The 20,816-nt window shown below is 46.0% G+C and overlaps 1 protein-coding gene across 1 annotated transcript in view; it reads left to right on the top strand.

Annotated features, from left to right (window-relative positions):
• The window catches only part of bltp3b (bridge-like lipid transfer protein family member 3B), a 64,493-nt gene that overhangs the window by 16,405 nt on the left and 27,272 nt on the right, over window positions 1-20,816 (top strand). Inside the window, exons 3-14 of the mRNA XM_083654434.1 lie at window positions 155-193; window positions 2,013-2,110; window positions 2,610-2,799; window positions 5,545-5,685; window positions 8,441-8,608; window positions 12,290-12,464; window positions 12,989-13,072; window positions 16,158-16,319; window positions 17,414-17,566; window positions 17,736-17,845; window positions 17,975-18,116; window positions 19,962-20,155. Coding sequence (XP_083510560.1) covers window positions 155-193; window positions 2,013-2,110; window positions 2,610-2,799; window positions 5,545-5,685; window positions 8,441-8,608; window positions 12,290-12,464; window positions 12,989-13,072; window positions 16,158-16,319; window positions 17,414-17,566; window positions 17,736-17,845; window positions 17,975-18,116; window positions 19,962-20,155 — 1,656 coding nt within the window. The remainder of the gene's footprint in view (window positions 1-154; window positions 194-2,012; window positions 2,111-2,609; window positions 2,800-5,544; window positions 5,686-8,440; window positions 8,609-12,289; window positions 12,465-12,988; window positions 13,073-16,157; window positions 16,320-17,413; window positions 17,567-17,735; window positions 17,846-17,974; window positions 18,117-19,961; window positions 20,156-20,816) is intronic.

The raw sequence follows: 20,816 nt of genomic DNA, 5'->3' as shown, positions 1-20,816 counted from the left end.
CCAGTCCGATTACCTTTCAATTGTGTTTGTAAATTCCAGTGGCTAATTCGGTTTGATATTTTGGGAAAGCAGAAAAGTCCAAATGGTTATCAAAGGGATCAGTATCCTGTGCAGTCTACAAGCTTGACCCACTTTGCTTTGTTTCCATTGACAGATACCATGGACAAAGTTGAAGACCCACCCCATCTCTTTGGTAAGACTCACCACCACCTCCTCCACCTGCTGCTCACACAAAGAGTTTAGGCCAATGCTAACTTTTTGTCAATATTTATTGTCATTGAAGCCATTGAATCTTTCAACGTTTATGATATTTAATTATAGTTTCTGGTATAGGATATAAATCCTCCACACCAGACTCTAAAAAGAAACAACCGTACAAAAATGATCCACACTATCAGTATCACAAATAAAATCACAAATAATCACACATAATCCACACCGTACTCTCCAATTTAAAAATGGCAGATTTTTACAGATGACACAGATTAAAAAGGATGCATTTTTTTATGTGATAGTGGCAAATGAACCATCTATACTCCTGCATAATTTACTTATCATTGTCTATCACATAGTAAAAGACACTTCACATCACAAGGTGTAGAGCAGGAAACCAGTGAAGGTGTTGTAGTAATAGCCGTCGTCGTAGAGGACGCGATTTGCATAGAGTTTGACAAAAACACTGTCCCCCGCCTCCAGCTGCATCACCGCCGTGTTGGTGGCGCTGTCGTGGCTGTCGTTGCCCTCGGTGTCCCAGGTGGACACCACGCGCTGGGTGTTCATCATCAGAGACACCACGGAGTTGGGCTGACCTGAGTTGTTGTTGTACATGGTGTAGCTGAAGTAGTACATCCCCCGGACCCTGGCCGTGAAGATGCCGGTGGCGGGGTTGTAGGCGCTGCCGATGTTGGAGAGGATTCTTTGATACTTCAGAGGTGTGTCCTGTTCAAACGGACCCACGGCGCTCCCTAAGGCAGCGGAGAAGGCCAGCTTCGCCTTGCCGACCGCCATGGTGTCCTGAAGCGCCTTCAGCTGCGTGTTCTGCTCCTGGTTTGCTTTCTGGAGCTGCTCTGCCTGGCTGTTGCTGGCTTGTAACTTGGCTTCCACGTTGGCCATTTTCTGCACCATGCCGGCGAGGTTCTCCTCGAGGACACTTTGAGTGCGGGTCATGGCTGCCAGCTTCTCTCTCATGGCGGCCAGCTCGCTGATCAGGGCACAGCTGTCGGGTTGGCAGACCGCTAGGCTGGCGCCGCTCCCTAGGTAGGTCTGGTTCCCTGCACACAGGCTGCAGGTAACGAGCATCAGCAACAGGAAGAAATGCTCCATCTTGAAGTACCGTCTCCACAAACCCTGGCTGTTGTGTGTGGTCCACAAGCCTTAGACTGCCTATATATGCACTGTCCAGCACCTGGTTTTACGTAACAGTCTGACTTACTCAGTCTTGATAATCTGATATTACATAAGAAGATATCAACAAGACAACAGATCAATGGGGCACAATCAAAAACTATCATGAGTCACAACACCATTCATCAAACATTTAGCACTTTGATGATGACCACATCATACAATGGCTACAGTACAATAGCACTTCACTTTGTTTAATCTCGTATTAGTCACTATATTGCAGAAGACAATGGTATCACACTGTCAACAATAGTAAGACAGGCTTTTGAAATATGATGTAATTGTTTGCAAAGGGAGAGAGCATTATGATAACAATTATTAACAAATAAGATAACAAGCATTTTCTCTTTAGGAGAGGCTGCCTAAGTAGAGAGATGCATGCTTGTGCCAAGACTCAGTTTGATATTAGAGAGATGACTGGGCATAATCAGTGCTACTGTTCTAAATAAATAATATGTCCGCTCCAACAGCTATTTTTCATCATTGTCTATATTGATGCTATCCAACACACTCTTTTACATTTTAACATTTTAGACATTTTAGTTTTTCATGAAGGTTTGATTATTGGTCCTGAAGCTAAACCTGTGACTCCGTCCTCACTCTTTCAGACTCTGGATAAGGTGGTGATGGAGATGAGCACTTGTGATGAACCCCGCCCCCCCAATGGCCCGTCTCCCATAGCAACAGCATCAGGACAAGGTCCAAGGTGAGCTCTGGGGTTGTCTCTTTCACACTTCTTATTTCCGCTCTGTCTTCTACCTTTGAAGTCTTTTGGGTGAAGAACCTCCTTGCCTTCAACAGTCATGTTGGTCACCTTCTGTCTCGACATCAAGTTTGTGGTCTCAGAATGAATAAATGTTGGGTGTGCGGCTAGTGCAGCGAGAGATTCCCTGCCTACCAACACAAGGGTCGCAGGTTCGAGCCTCCGTGTTACCTCCGGCTTGGTTGGGCATCCATACAGGCACAATTAGCCAGGGGGAATTGGCCAAGTACAATCGGGGGGAAAACGGGAGGAAAACGAAAAAACTTGATAAAAAAAAAGAAATACTAATAATAATAAAAAATGTTTTCTTCACACAAATTTAGTCCAGCTGAAACTGATTAAGCCATAAGTTCTGGGAGACCCCTCCTTTCATATTCAGTGACCATATTGGACAAAACATAATCACTCTCTAACCATGTCTCCCTGTCTAACTCTTCTCCAGTGAGTATGGCTTTGCTGAGAAGGTGGTGGAGGGCCTGTCTCTGTCCATCAACTCCATCGTGATCAGGATCAGTGCCAAGGCCTTCAACGCCTCCTTCGAGCTCTCCCAGCTGCAGGTCTACAGCGTCAACACCAGCTGGAGTATCAGTGACCTGCGCTTCACTCGCATCCAGGACCCCCAGAAGGGAGAGGTCTGTAGACAGGACACCCAGAGGGGAGGGGTCTGTAGACAGGACCCCCAGAAGGGAGAGGTCTGTAGACAGGATACCCAGAGGGGAGTGGTCTGTAGACAGGACCCCCAGAGGGGAGGGGTCTGTAGACAGGACCCCCAGAGGGGAGTGGTCTGTAGACAGGACCCCCAGAAGGGAGAGGTCTGTAGACAGGACACCCAGAGGGGAGGGGTCTGTAGACAGGACCCCCAGAGGGGAGGGGTCTGTAGACAGGACCCCCAGAGGGGAGGGGTCTGTAGACAGGACCCCCAGAGGGGAGGGGTCTGTAGACAGGACACCCAGAGGGGAGGGGTCTGTAGACAGGACCCCCAGAGGGGAGGGGTCTGTAGACAGGACACCCAGAGGGGAGGGGTCTGTAGACAGGACACCCAGAGGGGAGGGGTCTGTAGACAGGACACCCAGAGGGGAGGGGTCTGTAGACAGGACCCCCAGAGGGGAGGGGTCTGTAGACAGGACACCCAGAGGGGAGGGGTCTGTAGACAGGACACCCAGAGGGGAGGGGTCTGTAGACAGGACCCCCAGAGGGGAGGGGTCTGTAGACAGGACACCCAGAGGGGAGGGGTCTGTAGACAGGACACCCAGAGGGGAGGGGTCTGTAGACAGGACACCCAGAGGGGAGGGGTCTGTAGACAGGACACCCAGAGGGGAGTGGTCTGTAGACAGGACACCCAGAGGGGAGTGGTCTGTAGACAGGACACCCAGAGGGGAGGGGTCTGTAGACAGGACACCCAGAGGGGAGTGGTCTGTAGACAGGACACCCAGAGGGGAGGGGTCTGTAGACAGGACACCCAGAGGGGAGGGGTCTGTAGACAGGACACCCAGAGGGGAGGGGTCTGTAGACAGGACACCCAGAGGGGAGGGGTCTGTAGACAGGACACCCAGAGGGGAGGGGTCTGTAGACAGGACACCCAGAGGGGAGGGGTCTGTAGACGGCAACATACACAGCCAAACTTGGGCCAAATATTCCCATCGAGTTAACATCCTTGGAGAAGTAGGCGGGTGGGGTTTTCTGCATTAGAACACTTCATCAATCACAGAAACGTAAAGTCAGTCAACTTCCAGATACTTTCCTGGGATTGCGTGAACCATCTGGCACTTATTGTATTATCCTACATGTTGGAAGCCCCACCCATTTGGCACCCAAGTAAGCCAGAACCAACCATATGAAGTATTGGCATACAAGATACAAGATACAAGATACTTTATTAGTGCCACACAACAATGTTGGTGGTAATTGTTAGGTACAGCATGGTAGCTCAGCTTCAGTGCAGGAAGTAGACAAACAGACACAACACCATGTAAACATTACAGCACACACAGGGAAACATACAGCAGCAGAGAAAAGTAAAAGTCCAGGTTGGGGGGGGAGGGGCTAGCAGGGGGAGTTTAGAGTTCTGATTGCTGTTGGGAAGAAGCTGTTTTTAAAGCGGGTGGTTTTGGTGGATATGGCCCTGTAGCGTCTTCCAGATGGAAGGAGTTGGAAGAGGTGGTGAGCTGGATGGGAGGGGTCTCTGATGATTTTGGCTGACCGGTTGGAGGTGCTTGTAGTGAATAGTGAGCTGAGTGGGGGGAGGTCACGGCCGATGATTTTGGAGGCCTTGGTGACGATCCGGTCCAGTTTCTTTTTGGTGTGGGTGTTTGAGTTCCCGTACCAGACAGTGAGAGAGGATGTGAGGATGCTTTGAATGATGGCTGTGTAGAAGTGGACCAGTAACTGTTTTTTGACGTGATATATTATCAAACCCAGTTACATAAGCACACGTAATTTCATGGGCCTGGTAAGAGACACCATCTAAAAGTCACTGGGGGGAAAAAATGTTTTGGGTTGTAATTTTTGTCTCACGCCATTATAATGCATTTCGGTAAAGTACACGCAAACTTTGAGACTCTGCTCTGATTACTTTTTTTTCGCCTAACTTAATGAAACATTGGTGAAGGAAGGTGTCCACTTGAAAACCCCAATGACATGCTTCATACTGCTGTTGGCTAGGGTAGGTAACTGGTGATTTGTGTCTTGTTTATTAGTTTGTTAGCCTGTTAGCTTGTTTTATTCTGGATTGGGCTTCTAAATGTGTTTTTCCTCGGATTTTGGCACAAGGGATAGTAACATCTTGTCCTGTGTATTAATTAATACGGTTACACTTCTCACTTTGACGTGATTTTTGAGACCTGATTGCAACCGAACCTGATTTCATGAGATTGCTGTTGCTAGTTGCTGTAGGTCCAAACTTGAAAATGTCTGTAAGTAAGGTTAGGGTTGGCTCCCGTCACAGTGGCTACATTCACTTAGATCTGTATCTGCCTTACTGTCCGCCTGTCTCCGTCTCTCCATCCCTCTTCATTGCTTGTATGTGTATTGTGGCTGTCTGAGCTCCAATTTCAAAGCAAAGCTGACTTTCATGTCTGGTTTTGAAGATGTTTGTGTGCCCAGAGACATGTCACCTAATGCGTTCCTGAAGTGATCAGATGATAGACTTTGCACTGAAGTGAGAAGTGTAATTGTAGCCTCTGTGAGAAGTAGTCACTTGTGAACAACAGAATAACCTCTCATGCACTTAGCGTGTTGTGTTCCCCACACAGGTTTTTTAACTTGCTCTGTGTGTCGTTCAGATCTAACTTCCTCCCCTCTGTGTGTCGTTCAGATCTAACTTCCTCCCCTCTGTGTGTCGTTCAGATCTAACTTCCTCCCCTCTGTGTGTCGTTCAGATCTTAACGTTTAAGGAGATCAGCTGGCAGATGATCCGCATCGAGGCCGACGCCATCCAGAGCGCCGAGCACGAGATGCTGAGCGCCCCCATCCGCCTCATCACCAACCAGTCCAAGATCAGAGTCACTCTCAAGAGACGGGTCAGACACACACACACACGCACGCATGGACGCACACACACAAACGCACGTACAGTACACACACATGCATTAGTGTACGCACACACACACACACACACACACAGAAAATACAGTTTAATGCTGGCACTTTTTTTCCCAAAGTGATTCCGAATTAACGGAACAAGCGTTTGATGCTTGAAAACAAATGTGATATATTAGTTCCTCTGTCCTGTTGATTACCACGGCCTCGGGCCAGCAGTGAATTGGTTCCACAGAGAATCAGTGCCAGCCTTGATACAGACACGGCTCTTTAGCAGAGATTCAGACATTGGCTCTGTGAATGTCCACACAGACAAGCTGAATCTGTTTTAGTACAATCACATCCACCAGCACTAATAACTCTGTGTGTGTGTGTGTGGTCCCACAACCTGCAGGCCAACTTCAGCTACAATTCTTAACACACACACACACACACACACACACACACACACACGTACGTACGTACGTACGTACGTACGTACACACACACACACACACACACACACACACACACACTGAGTTAGTGTGTACTTAAACAAAGACAACTAATGACTGCGTTGGACATACACAATACTTCAAAAACTGCACAAAAGCTTTTTGTGTGTAGAGGGTGTGAAAGTAATTAGCTTGGTTTGTTCTTCAGGCTTTTACAGAACTGTTGAATAACGCATTTATATAGCTTGGTTATAGCTTATTATCCTGTGGATCACTATTATAATTTATAATTTGTCCTTTATTTACACATTAAAATACATGTGTCACTGATATGCACTCTGGCAGTTTAAAATAAGAAAACTGAATTGCAGTGCACAATACATATCTTATGTTAAATTCATTCAATATCTAAAAAGCACAGTAAAACCAGAAACACAGTAACACAGAATTGCTCTTATTTGTGTCCATTCAGCAGTCTGACCATGGACTCTTTCTGTAGCGCTCTTTTTATTATTATTGCGGTTATAGCTCATTATCCTGTGGATAAGGATAGGTTGTTTACGTTTGACCAGATAAAGAACATAAATGCATTTTATGTGTTTGTAGCTTAGCATAATGTGTTTCTAAAGCCTGGATTATGCTTGACGCTTTGGCCGGCCGCACGGAAATGAGAGACACGGAATCCGACGAGGAAACGTGTGGAGCTTGTATACTCTGTGTGGGTTTCTGCAGGCGGAATTGAGCGCGAGTCTTGAAAACTCCACTTTGTCCGCCCGTCCGCGTCCGCGTAGTTACAAATTTCGGCGTGCGCACGGCCGCTCGAAAACCGTCCGCACGGAGCCTTGCGGAGGGGCGTGTCTGCTGATTTGACGTCACTTTTCCGCGCGGACACTCGCGTTCCTCGCTGATGCGGAAAGCATAATGAGACCTTAACCTGGTAAAACCATCCTGATCACATGACCTCACGGTCTCTTTTGCTCCATTGGTCAGTCTGGACTTCCACCTGCTCACAGTGGGTGGGAGTACTTGCCTTGACAGACAACTCCTTCAGCCAATTAGTGTTGGATGGATCCAGTCAAATCCAGTTGAAGGAATGGCGAAAACGTCTTTTCCGGCGAGAAACTCCGCTGGTGCATACTCTTGTTCTTGTTTAATTGTTGTTTTTGAATCTATTCCTGCAATAACTGCACCTGGCTGTGTTTACTAACGTTAACGTTACCACTCGTTGCTTCGGGAGACACCATTACTGGTTTACTGATTGGCCCAATTACGTCATCAACTATGCCAGTCCCTGATTGGCCTGGTTACGTTGTATTTTCAGGAAATGGATGTGAGTGGCTAGAAGTCCAGACTGATCCGTGGAGCGAAAACCGAACATGTGGTCGTCTGATCAGGATTGTCTTACCCGGCTAATGTGTTTCTACTACATACGTTTGAAAGATTGGGAGTCGGAAAACATTTGATTCCCAATCCCATATAAACCACATATTTGGGGAAACAACACAAATCTAAACCTGTATTGCGTATTTATGTGGAGTCATGGACTATTGTATTACATGTTTAGCCATCAGCAGACTTGCTGGAAAAGCGTAAGAATTAATAGCTTTGTAATCCTAATAGACCCATTTCACAGCAACCGTTTTGAGGTGGTAAAGCAGGAAGTAAAGTAGGTGTAACCAACACCATTAATGGTATGGTGCCATATTCCATTTAGCTGTTCCAGTGCCAGGGCCCTCATTAATGTTGTTGGTTACACCTGCTTTACTTCCTGCTTTACCACCTCAAATGGTTGCTGTGAAAAGGGTCCTATTCACCATATGTACAAGAGACAGTCTGGCTTGAGAGACTAACAGGAAGTGTAAACACAATCGGAAGTTCTGATTGTGTTTACTCTAAGATTTCCTGTGACTTTTTAAACATAGTCTGACTCATATGTGAGTCAAACTAGGTTTGACCAGGTGAGTCAGATTAGTTTGAGCAGGTAAAACAGCTGGCGTTTTAAACAGGAAGTCGTGACACAATGGGTCAAGTGGGCGGGGCTACATAGGGTGAATAGGCATAAGAAATTGACTGGTGGGTGTTTTGGTTGCTCATTTGATTAAAAAAGAGAGAGAGAAAGGCATCAACAAAGGCAAACAAGGCAACAACGGTATCACGAGTGAGTTCCCTGGAACCTGCATGTAACAAAAACAGAATTTCCCAGGGGAGAGGGGGGGGCGGGGGGGTCATGTTACGTTACTGGGAGCTCTCTGGCTGTTTACACCTGCATGACGTACGTATGTTGTGGTTGTCCCCCTTCCAGATGAAGGACTGTAATGTGGTGGCCTCCAAGTTGATTCTGATCCTGGATGACTTGCTGTGGGTGCTGACTGACTCCCAGCTCAAAGCCATGGTGCAGTACGCCAAGTCCCTCAGCGAGGCTATGGAGAAGTCAGCTCAGCAGAGGAAGAGCATGGCCACGGAGGACCAGGTATATACATATACACATACATATACATATACTTATACACATACATATACCCCAGCATGCAACTCACACACTCACAGCCACCACTCTAGCCCTATCTTTTAAATGCACACTACTAGGCTTTTTACATGAGCAATAGCTACCACCAGCCAAATCCTGTTAGATTTTGGATTTTGTCTTTAAAATTGTCTTTAATCTGTCTTTTAATTCTAAAACACATTTTGGGTGGTAAAACATTAACATTAACAACTAAGATGGTGCAATTTGAACCAGTCGCTGTGGCTGGATAGTAAGTTTCGCTGCTACCACACAGGCCAAGGTGAAATCCACACAGCTCAAAGTCCTAGCATCCTCTAAAATGATGCATCTACCTTCTGAACTCTGGTGTCCACCGATAGTTGCGAGAAAAATATCGAAATTTTATGTTCCCTCCCTTGTTAATTTCTCCCTCACTTTCAGCAAATCTCTCCCCTTCCCTTTTTGTTGCATCACTCCCCCCCCCCTCTCTTTCTCTCTTTCTCTCTCTCTCTCTCCATGTCCTAACTCCACCCTGTGTGGATGAGCCATGTCATGGTCTGATCGTTTCTCCTTGTGTCCATGGAAATCATGTCTGCCCTCCCCTGTGTCATCCCCTCTGCCATATGGCGTCTCTCTGCCCTCACCTCTCTGTCTCTCAGTATGGTGTGAATGACTTTCGTTCATTACTCTCTCTCTCTCTCTCTCTCTCTCCACTGAGACACACACACATGCGTGCCATCATCCAATATTTGTGAAAGTACAAATTCACATTCATACAGTAGGTCCCACCAGTCTCATGTCATGTGTTTTCTGTAGTTAGGCCTGAGACGCCATCTGTTGGTAGGATTGGGTACTGCACGATGATGTTGCAGTGATGGAATTTGCAGCTCTTTTTGACTCTCTTAACACCAGTGGTCCCCAACCTTAGGGTCACGACCCTAATGGCCAAAACACACAGGACGCGTAAGCGCAGCGCCGCGCCGTGGTGCGCAGCCAGTTTTCATTCGGCGCCCATGTTAACTGATCTGACCGTCCGCACTGCCCGCGGAGCGCGCTGTGTTCTGTTCAGCGTCTGTTCTATTTTTTTTGTGAGCCGCGAGCGAAAGAGACAGCAGGAGCAGGGGGAAAGAGAGAGAGGTGGGAGTGACGTTGCTATCTGAAGTGGGGTTTCAGGTGGTCATCCGGCACAACAGAACCAGAGAGAGACTATAGACCTACCTACACAACAACGTTGTTAACAAACACTTTTTGTCCTACTGTGGTCATTCATTCAGTGTTTACGCCAATCCCAAGACATGGACATGCCATGAACAGTTGTCATGAACACATTATGTTATACATGAGGTTATAAACTCATGATCAAAATGACGTAGATATGTGAAAACAAAAGATGAAGACGAGTGAGTTGCTGATGCCCGGCGCGAAAAAATGCGCTCCTTGTGTGGACAGCCAGGCGCCTGCTTGTGAGCGAAATGTGCTTCGCTTCCACGCATTACGCAAAAATTACATTACATTACATTATGTCATTTGGCAGACGCTTTTGTCCAAAGCGACTTACATTAACACATTTTTGTCAGCAAATAGAGCAATCAACTATGCAACACAGTCTATGACAGCTACAACTTCTGAAGAAATAGTGATAAAGTTTATTTATTATTTTCTTTGGGAGAAAGATGTTAGTTCAAGAAGGGGACAGGTAGAGCCTGAAAAGGTATGATTTAAGTTTTTGCTGAAAGATTGGCAGTGAAGCGGCCGTCCTGACCATAGGGGGGAGCTCATTCCACCATTGCGGTGCCAGGGACGAGAAGAGTCGCGATCGGGATGAGCGACATTTGAGCCCCCGTAGCGAAGGAGGGGCGAGGCGTCCCGCACTGGTGGAGGAGCGGAGGGAGCGGTGAGAGGTTTGGAACCTGTCCATAGATTGTAAGTACAGAGGAGCTGTCTGGTGTACTGCCCTGTAGGCCAGTACCAGTGTCTTGAATTTGATGCGTGCCGAGACGGGAAGCCAGTGAAGGTCCCGGAAGAGGGGAGTGACATGAGAGAATCTGGGTTGGTTGAATACCAGACGGGCTGCAGTGTTCTGAATGAGCTGAAGCGGTCGAATATCAGAGGCAGGTAGGCCGGCCAGGAGCACGTTGTAGTAGTTGAGGCGGGAGATGATAAGTGACTGGACCAGGAGTTGCGTCGCTTCCCTCGTGAGAAAGGGACGGATTTTGCGAATGTTGTAGAGGGAGAACCTGTGCTGTCACAGCAATGTTGGCCGAGCAAGACAGCTGGTTGTCGAGGATCACCCCAACGCTTCTGCACATCCCCTGTGTCCACAGCATAATTAGGGTCACCTGGAATTCAAATAGGGTCGCCTGATTTTTATTTTTATTTTTTTTATACAAAACTTTAAAACTACCGAAGATGATTAGGGTCACTTGCGATCTTTTTTTCTTTTTTTAAATAGTTATGAGTTTAAAGTGATGAGTGGTAATTGTAGGTGAGATCCAAACACTGTTGCATTATGTGACATTACTAATGTCACTATATACTGCAAATATACTGCATCAATGGGCCAAAGCCTCACTCACCATTGTGTTAACTCACTATCAGATAGATAGTGATAGTGACTTATTTTTATCTTATTTTTTATTGAGATGAAAATATTTGAGATTATAACTTTGAATCAGGATTCTGAGAATGAAGTCAGAATTCTGAAAATAAAGTTAGAATTCTGAGTTTATTGTCAGAATTCGGAAAAGAACAAGTCAGAATTCTCAGATTAAAGTCAGAATTCTGAGGGGGGGAAAAGAAGCATACTGTTACATGTGACATCACTGATGATGTCACTGATGATATTATCGATGGTGTACCAGAATTTGAATGTCTCGGGTCCCTAGATTTTTATTACGTCAAAGTAGGGTCACTCACAAGCCAAAAAAGGTTGGGAACCCCTGCTTGAACCTCTCTAGAGAACCCTATAACCCTATGTATGTGCCCTATAAAATCACAGCCAGATTGTGAAGTAAGGTGCAGGTTTATACACTAGATGCCGTCTGTTGAGGCTAAGCAAGGAGACTGATTTGATTTCAGGCATGTGTGTGCGCGCGTGAGTGTGTGTGTGTGTGTTTCTCAGCGGGTTTGAGCTGCTTTCTCCATAGCGTGCCAAAGTCCCAAGGGGAGGGGCCTAGGCTACAGATAGACATCTCGGGCTTGGCATAAACCAAAATCCTGTGCTCATATCTCGGTCATAACAGTCAAACACACATCTCTTATATAGAAGCAGCTGCACCACCACATCAACACCACTAACACCTATCTTTGGTGTGTGTGTGTGTATGTGTGTCCACATCAACACCAAACAACAGCAGTAGCGAGCACACTTCACAGTTAAAGTCAATCAAGGTGCAGGGCCACAGTAGAAACATACAAAAGAGAAAAGGCCAGCACTCAAAAAAGTCCTTTAGGCGTTTTTAATACTTAACATGTACAGCAGCACAACGTAGGCATTTCAGCAGGTAGCCTTCATCAGCGTTGACAATGCTGATGAAGGCTAAAGGACTTTTTTGAGTGCTGGCCTTTTCTCTTTTGTACACATCAACACCACTCACACCAATCTTTGGTGTGTGTGTGTGTGTGTGTGTGTGTGTGTGTGTGTGTGTGTGTGTGTGTGTTGGGCAGGTGTCGTCAGCGCCCCCCTCGACCCACCAGGTGCGTACCCAGCAGGCGTCCACAGCGGCTGACCAGAGCATGGCCAAGCTGTTCAGCGCCTACGACGTGTGTGAGACGTCCCACCACCTCCAGATCACACACCTCGACCTGCACATCTGCGACGACATCCACGCAAAGGACAAAGGTCACACAAACACACACAGACAGACACACACACATATGCATTTTTGCAATATATAGGTACATTCACATGTATATATTTGTGTTCTCTGTGGCGCACAAGATGAAGCTGATTTTATTTGTTAATTAAAAGTGGACTCTTTTTTCCGTCTTTATCTTAGCTTTCTGTTGTTGAGGAAGGCAGGAGGTTTTGAAAGAAGAAAAACATATGGATTATATGGAATACAGCAGGCAGATTTTCAAATATGAAATGGGAAGAAGAGGATCAAAGACATTTTTCTAAATTCAAAATTACTGTAACATACTGCAATAATTTAAATCTGTACTGTAAATAGTCATTATCGTCATTATCTAGCTTAATGTATTGTCATATTGATTGTTACTATGATGTATCACTGGGTGACACACCTACTCATTTCATATTTTTTCCCATCTCTATATAAGCTATATAATATGGGTATGATGACAATAGAAAAGTATTAAAAGTGTTGACTTGACTCTTTATTTTTCTCTGTCTCCACTGTGTAGTGGTCAATAAGAGGATAACAGGTGGAGCCATGCAGCTTTCCTTCAGCCTAATCACTCTGGACTACTACCCCTTCCACAGAGCAGGTACACAATACAAGCTCACAATAAACGCACAACAACCACACCACAAACAACCACACCGCAACCTCGCTGTAAACGCACAACAACCACACCACAAACAACCACACTGCAACCTCGCTGTAAACGCACAACAACCACACCACAAACAACCACACTGCAACCTCGCTGTAAACGCACAACAACCACACCACAAACAACCACACCGCAACCTCGCTGTAAACGCACAACAACCACACCACAAACAACCACACCGCAACCTCGCTGTAAACGCACAACAACCACACCACAAACAACCACACTGCAACCTCGCTGTAAACGCACAACAACCACATCACATATAACCACACTGCAACCTCGCTGTAAACCCACAACAACCACACCACAAACAACCACACTGCAACCTCGCTGTAAACGCACAACAACCACACCACAAACAACCACACCGCAACCTCGCTGTAAACGCACAACAACCACACCACAAACAACCACACTGCAACCTCGCTGTAAACGCACAACAACCACATCACATATAACCACACTGCAACCTCGCTGTAAACCCACAACAACCACACCACAAACAACCCCACTGCAACCTCGCTATAAACGCACAACAACCACACTGCAACCTCACTGTAAACTCAAAGCAACCCTCTCTACATCCTCACTGTAAAAGTTAACATACTATGTTTTACTGCTGTCATGTCGCATCACTCTTAGCACAATAGACCCTTTTTACGGGGGCCATTTTGTGTCGAAAAGGCAGAATAAACACAGGTGCAAGCAAAACACTAATGAGGGTTTCCAAATTCCAATCATGGAAGTTGGAAACCCTCATTAGTCTTTTGCTTGCACCTGTGTTTACCCTGCCTTTTCGACTCAAAATGGCCCCCGTGAGAAGGGTCTATTGTAAGTGCAACAACAGCATGGTTGGTTCATGTGTGTGTTTTGTTATTGTTGTTGCTGCTGTTGCTACATACATATTGTTGGGCAAGTTCTTGCATGTAAATGTCCAGGGAAGTGATTCCTCAGCTTTTTGGATAATTCATAGTTATTGTTTTGCCACACCACTCCTTTTTATGAGTAGGAGTAATTTCTGGGTTGTTTCTAGGGGTTTCACAGACGAGTCGACTATCAAAGCCACTAGTCGATACTGTCCGTCATAGTAGACTAATCGTTCCCTTGTGGTTTTAGGAATAAACACTATACATAAATAAATTTAAATGTATTTATTTTTACAATAATTTTCTACATTATGCCATGCTAATTAAACACATTATGCCATGTTAAATAAACAGGATTTAAGGGAAATAATCCTGTAGATCAGGGCTATTCAACTAAATTGTTCAGGGGGCCACATTGTCAGAAACCTAAGGGACCGGCGGCCGGCCCGTTCCCCCGAGCCATTACATGTACACTTGACACAATGCGCCACCACATTTTCGCAGCCGCGCTGGAACTATTATTGAGTAGGGGGTGCTGTAAGGAATGGAATGGGAAGCGTCGAAGAAAATCTTATGTTTTTTGGACTTTTATCCATATTTAGAAGAATATTTCATTTTAAATTAACATTAGGATTATACTGTTGTGATGTCATTATTCAGTATCTTCTCCTTTTCTATTATTAGTATTAGTATTAGCAGGGGCGGACTGGGATCATAATTCAGGCCGGGCATTAGATACCAGGCAGGCCAGGCCGATACGGGCCGACGCGCGTGCCGGCGTCCGAAGGGCGGCGACGAAAAATTTGGGCCGTTTGAAGCTCAATTTGGGCCATTTGAAGCCCAATTTGGGCCGTTTGAAGCCAGATTTGGGCCGTTTGAAGCCCAATTTGGGCCGTTTGAAGCCCAATTTGGGCCAAGTCCAATTTTACAATGAGATGCACCCACTTTAAACCTGAATAAAGTAATAAAACCACTAGTAAACCAGTAGGTGGCGCCTGGCCTGCTGTTCAGTGAGTGGCCTGGCCTGCCCTGCAAAAAAAAAAAAAAAAAAAAAAAAAAATTTGCAGGCCAGGCCAGGCCACCGGGCATTTGCCCGACGTGCCCGATTATGCAGTCCGCCCCTGAGTATTAGTATTAAATACTGAGTATCTCATGAAAAACTATTAATATTGCATCTTTTGTGTTTAGCTCCGTCTCACAGCATTGTAACATTGTAGTGCAGCAAGAAAGGAAAACTACTGTAAACATTTGAACCATATTTCTTGTTTAGAACCTATAGCTAGCAACATCACACATCTCCTGAAACACCATTTATAATGCATTTTTCTTGATTTAGCTACATCACATCGCCATCTCCTGAAAAACATTAATATTGCACCTTTCTTGTGGCTACATCACAGCATCTACTGAAAAACATTTATAGTGGATCTGACTTGTTTAGTTCACTTTAGATTCACATCACATCTGAAAAACCAGTCGAGTGTAATAAGTAAATGAGGTTTAATTGTAAAAAAAAAGAAATATATATATATATTTTTTTTTTGGGGGGGGGGGGCGCCAATTGAATAGCCCTGCTGTAGATGTTGTTACTGCAGTCAAACAGTGGGTATCTCCAGCTCAGACAAGTTTCTGAGGTTTAGTGGCTCATTTGTAAACAGCCTCTCAGAGCCAATCAGGACTCTGCTATTTCACATAACCCCAGGTTGGTCCCACCTACATTAGTTAACCCTTACTTTACTGGCTGTATTTGAGAACCTTTTGACGAGAATTTATTGTTTTTATTCGTTGAAAAACATTCCCCCCCCCCCCACATGTGACTGGTCGACTACCTTCTGGGAGTAGTTGATGATGACTACTAAAATTCAGTAGTCGTGAATGCCCCCCATTATTTTCTCTCTTTGTGTATTGTCCTGACTACAAACCTTGGTCCTCTCAGGTTTTAGTCATTTGATAAATCTTTCCATCTCTCATGCCTCTTGACTAGATCCATGTCTTTCTCTCTCCTCCTCTCTCTTTTTAATTGACAGTTTTGGCCTCCTTTTTCATTTTATTGTGACACTGTTCCTCCCATTTGCTGTCTCCTCATCCCCTCCCTCTGTCTTCTATCGCTCTATCCTGTCTCCTTACTCGTAACCCCCCTCCTCCAGGAGACAGTTGTGCCCACTGGATGCACTACAGTGAGGCCACCAAGTCCAGGGAGGGCTGGGCCCGGAACCTGCTGGACGAGTTCAAGTCCAACGTGGAGATGCTGAAGGGCGCCGTGCGAGACCAGCAAGGCCCAGCCACCACACACGGCTCCCCACAACACGGTACAAACACACAAACACTCACACGCAGTTAGATAACTCAACTTGTTCTGTGTGCGTTTACATTTTTTGGCACACACACACACACACACACACACACACACACACACACACACACACACATACTGTGAATGCATGCAAGCACACACACATTTGCATACTAAGTGTAATGGAGTGGCTAAGTCATGCCATCGCGAGCTTGCCCATGGGTTCTAAGGGAGTGAATTCCCCATTCATATTTCCATAGACGTTTAATAAAATCCTTATCCACCTTATTTCTAGCTGCCATGATGCCTTACGTGAAATATGGGAGCTTCCTCCGGTGTAATCCTCCCAGCCCCCTCCCCCCGTTACGTTGCTGACACGGTCTGCGTCTGTAAACGATGTTTCAAAGCTGCAGGCGAAGGGAGCAAATCACGTCCAGCTTGGCCAAACATCTTGCTGATTAATATCCTGAGTTGTTCAAAGAGCAACAGGTAGGCGAATGTGATAGATAACATTATTACATTCCCTCAAATAAGTCGTCAAACGGGTATTTCTTTGTGACAAGCAACTTTTTTTCACTGAGTTTGATGAGGAAATGCTATATTAACCATCTGCAACAATCAGTCACGTTCTACACCGGACCTTGCACCCATAATCATTTTACAGTGGGGCATTCAAAAATAAGGTGGATAAAAAGAGTTTTACTTGGACAAATCAAGTGATTCCGCTGTATCACTTGGACCAAAAATTAAAACTGAATATAGCTGAATCACTTGGTTTGTCAAAGTAAAACTCTTTTTGTGAGGATTTTACGAAACGTCAATGGAAAAATGGAATTTCACTCCCTATGTCCCATGGGAACCCGGAATAGGGCGTGACTTAAGCACTCTATAGACACTTAACACAATTTAAAGTGCACACCTCTTCTCATACACACAGACACACTGATACGTTCCCCCACACACACACACACACACACACACACACACACACACACACACACACACACACACACACACACACACACACACACACAAACAGAAACAGAAACAGAAACACCTGAGTCTCCACACCACCATTTACCTGGTCCCTCTGGGTTTTCTGTCCTCCAGTGTCCCTTAGGGACGATGAGTATGGGCCCCTAGGAAAGCAGGACAGAGAAGGAGGAGGAGAAGGAGTAGGGCTTAGGGAGGCGGATGGAGGACTCCCAGAGTGGGGCCCACAAACACAGCCCCCGGCCCAGTGCTGCTGGTGCCTAGAGCCAGGTACCGCGGTGTGTGTGCGCACGTCCTGGTGCGGTGATACACACCTTTGGCGAGGCACAGTGGTTTTCCATTGGAGAACCGAGTTGTCGCTCATTTCTGTCTCCGCCCCTCTGACCTTCCGTCTTCAATGTTCTCTTCTCTGTCTCCCTCCTTCTCCCCCTCTCTCCAGGTAAAATAAGTACATCTTCCACTTCCTTCAGTCCTCCCCCTCAGAGCCCCAAGACGCAGCTCATGTCCAGCTCTGTTGTTCTCAGGATCGCTGACTTCAGCATCTACCAGGTCACTGCAAACACACTCTGGCTGACATGCAAACCCTCGTGTGTGTTTGGAATGAGACTTCACACTACTAATTTTGAATTGTTTATTTCTGTGTGTGTGTGTGTGTGTGTGTGTGCGCGTGCATTGTAGGTGTCCACGGCGGACCAGCGTCGCTCCAGCCCCAAGGCCATGATCTCCTGCAATAAGAAGTCCCTGTACCTTCCTCCAGAGATGCCTGCCATCCATGTGGAGTTCACAGAGTATTACTTCCCTGACGGAAAAGACTACCCCAGTAAGACTGGGCTTCCCCTTCCTTGTCTTCACTTGTGCTTGGTTCACACCACAAGCATATCAGAAGCTTCCAGCAGGAGCCTTGTCATTCACACCAGAATCACTCTCTTTTGCTCCACGCCTCGCTCTGTTTTGCCCGGCGTTGCCCTGCCCCCGCTCACAACTTGCATTGACTTCATGCCTGGCTGCTCACGTGCATTGCGCTGCACGCTTGAAAAATAGACCAGAAGCTGAAACTATCGCTGCAGCATGCGTGCAGCGTCACATCAGCATGGCGTGGCGAGGCAAAGCGCTGCGGCTGGTGTCTCGCCTGTTAACAAGGACGCCAAAATGAAACTGCGGCCGCGTTGCGTTGCTTCAGCGTTGCTTCAGCATAGGATTGGCGTATGGTGTGTTTGACCGCTTGGGCTGCATTTATACTCAATAATGTAGTGGCTCATTTGAGAAATGTGGACGTTTACCGCTTTGTTCGCTCTTTTTCGGGCAGTTTAATTCTTTTTCTAACTCGTTTACCAGTGATTTTGAGCGTTTTGGCAATGATTGGCTACCTCACACCTCCCTTTCAAATCTATTCAAGCCTATTGATTCAACTGCGGGGAAGTCATTGACAAAGGTTCAGCTGAACATTCATTTGTTGAATTACACCCAGTGCTTTGACAAAAGAGTTATTGCCCAATTAATTCACTTTATCGATTACCCGCAAATTCACTCGGCCAGGACAGAGAACAGGAACAATTGAAGAGGATCGTTTTTATTCTGGCTAGCGACTTTGTTGTCGAGGCTACATGGAGGATTTGTTCCAAAATCTAGTTTAAGAAACATAAACAAGGTCACTTTGTATGCATGACATAATCCCCCAAAGACACAGCATTTCCTCAAACCTCACAAATGATCTCACCCATGACTAGTAACTTCAACAATAGACCTTATTCGCTAACCCCGGACGGTGCCATATTGTTGACAAACCGCAGCCATAGTTTAACTGAATGTATAGCAACAGTTGTGCTTCGTTAAAGAGAAGTGATGAAAAAATAAGTTTGGTCGGAGGTGTGGACCCCTATAAAAAAACGGACTTAGCCACCATGAGTAAAGATAACTCATTATATTGCCAGGTGTCCAGGTATAACGTACCGGACATTTATAACTACCTTGTGAATACAGTATTGGCATACATGCCTCAGGAGCTGAAGTCTTTCAAATCCCTTGAGTCTTATAACTATTTCATCTGTGGCAAGGTCTGTGACATTCTTACTTTTGTGCCACCAACGACATCATCATCAAACATTGTCGTGACAGCAAAGGTAAATAACCATAATGTTAAATGTTTGTTTGATATGATCTGACGCTTGCTTGCATGTAAGCCCAATGTTAGCTACTAACGTTAGCCTCTGTCTCTTTCCCTTCACGTTTGCGGACAGTAGGGATTGCTTAAAAAACTAACACCCGGGCTTTTATTGCTGCTATTACTACAGCCGTGTATTATTACACAGCACACCATCGCTGTTGTGAAATAGCTCCTGACACAGTAAAAACGGTATTAAATAGGCTAGTAACGGTGGCTAGCCTACTCCTGCTGCTGGCTGCTGCTACTATCACCAGGCTGTCAGTCACTTTTGACAGTGAGCGTCGCGTAAATGTCAACAATATGGCGGCGGTGGGCGTGCCCGTACGTGAGTTAAGTCAGTCGAATAAGGTCTATAGTCTATAATGATCTAATAATAATCTATAATCAGATTTTTGGAAGATTATAGACTTTTGTAATGTCGTATTCCTTCCCCCTCTGTTTGAAGGATGTGTAAGACCCCGTATCTCTCCCCCCTCCGTCCTCCTCCCCCGTCTCCTCCAGTCCCGTGTCCTAACCTGTACGCCCAGCTCAATGCCCTGCAGCTGGTCCTGGATCCTCGCAGCCTGGTGTGGATCAACCTGTTTGCCCTGGACCTCAGACAGAGTCTGGAGCAGTTCATGGAGATCTACAAGCTCAATGACTCGCAGAAACCTGATGAGCATGTTGACATCAAGGTTGATGGCCTCATGCTGAAGGTGTGGAGGAATGCCCGCACACACACAAATACCTCTAATCCCAGAATACTCCTTTCCATTCCCTTGAGGCAATTAAGGGGCTGTTCAGATTGCTGTGTTTTTGTGTGGGGGAAAAGCTGCCTGGAGCGCATTTTGTGAGGAGAAATAAAAAGCGGATTATGATGACATCACCTGACGTTAGCTTAGCAGCTGCTAGCTCTGTAATCAGCTAGCTCTTCTAGCAGACAAAGTGTGGTGGAACAAGCAAAGGCTTTCCAGACATTTCAAATACATGTCCGGTATAATCCATGATCACTGTTACAATAATGTAAATTCACTGATTACAATGAAATTACAATTTCTCCACCGCCACTTTGACTTTCTCTATATTTGTTGTTGCTATGGGAAACGGCCAGCATCTACGTCATCGCGATTGGTCACCTGGGGAAAACACGGTTCACGTCACCCGGTGTTTTTCTGAACTTTTGAAAGCACTCCACTCTGATGGGGGGGAAAACACGCTTGCTGCAGCGCTTTTCTGGAGCATTTGGCTTTCGTGCGCCTTGCGGTCACTTCCCGTGCGCCTTGCAGTCGGGGGGGGGGGGGGGGGGTGATGCTAGATGTGAACAGCCCCTTATGTATTTTGATATAGATATAGAAATGTATAACAATGCTCCTCTCG

This window comes from Poromitra crassiceps, assembly GCF_964638095.1.
Source record: "Poromitra crassiceps genome assembly, chromosome: 2".
In the NCBI taxonomy this organism is placed as follows: domain Eukaryota; kingdom Metazoa; phylum Chordata; class Actinopteri; order Beryciformes; family Melamphaidae; genus Poromitra; species Poromitra crassiceps.
Note: the sequence above shows the minus strand (reverse complement) of the source record. Positions and strands in the feature narration are given on the sequence as shown.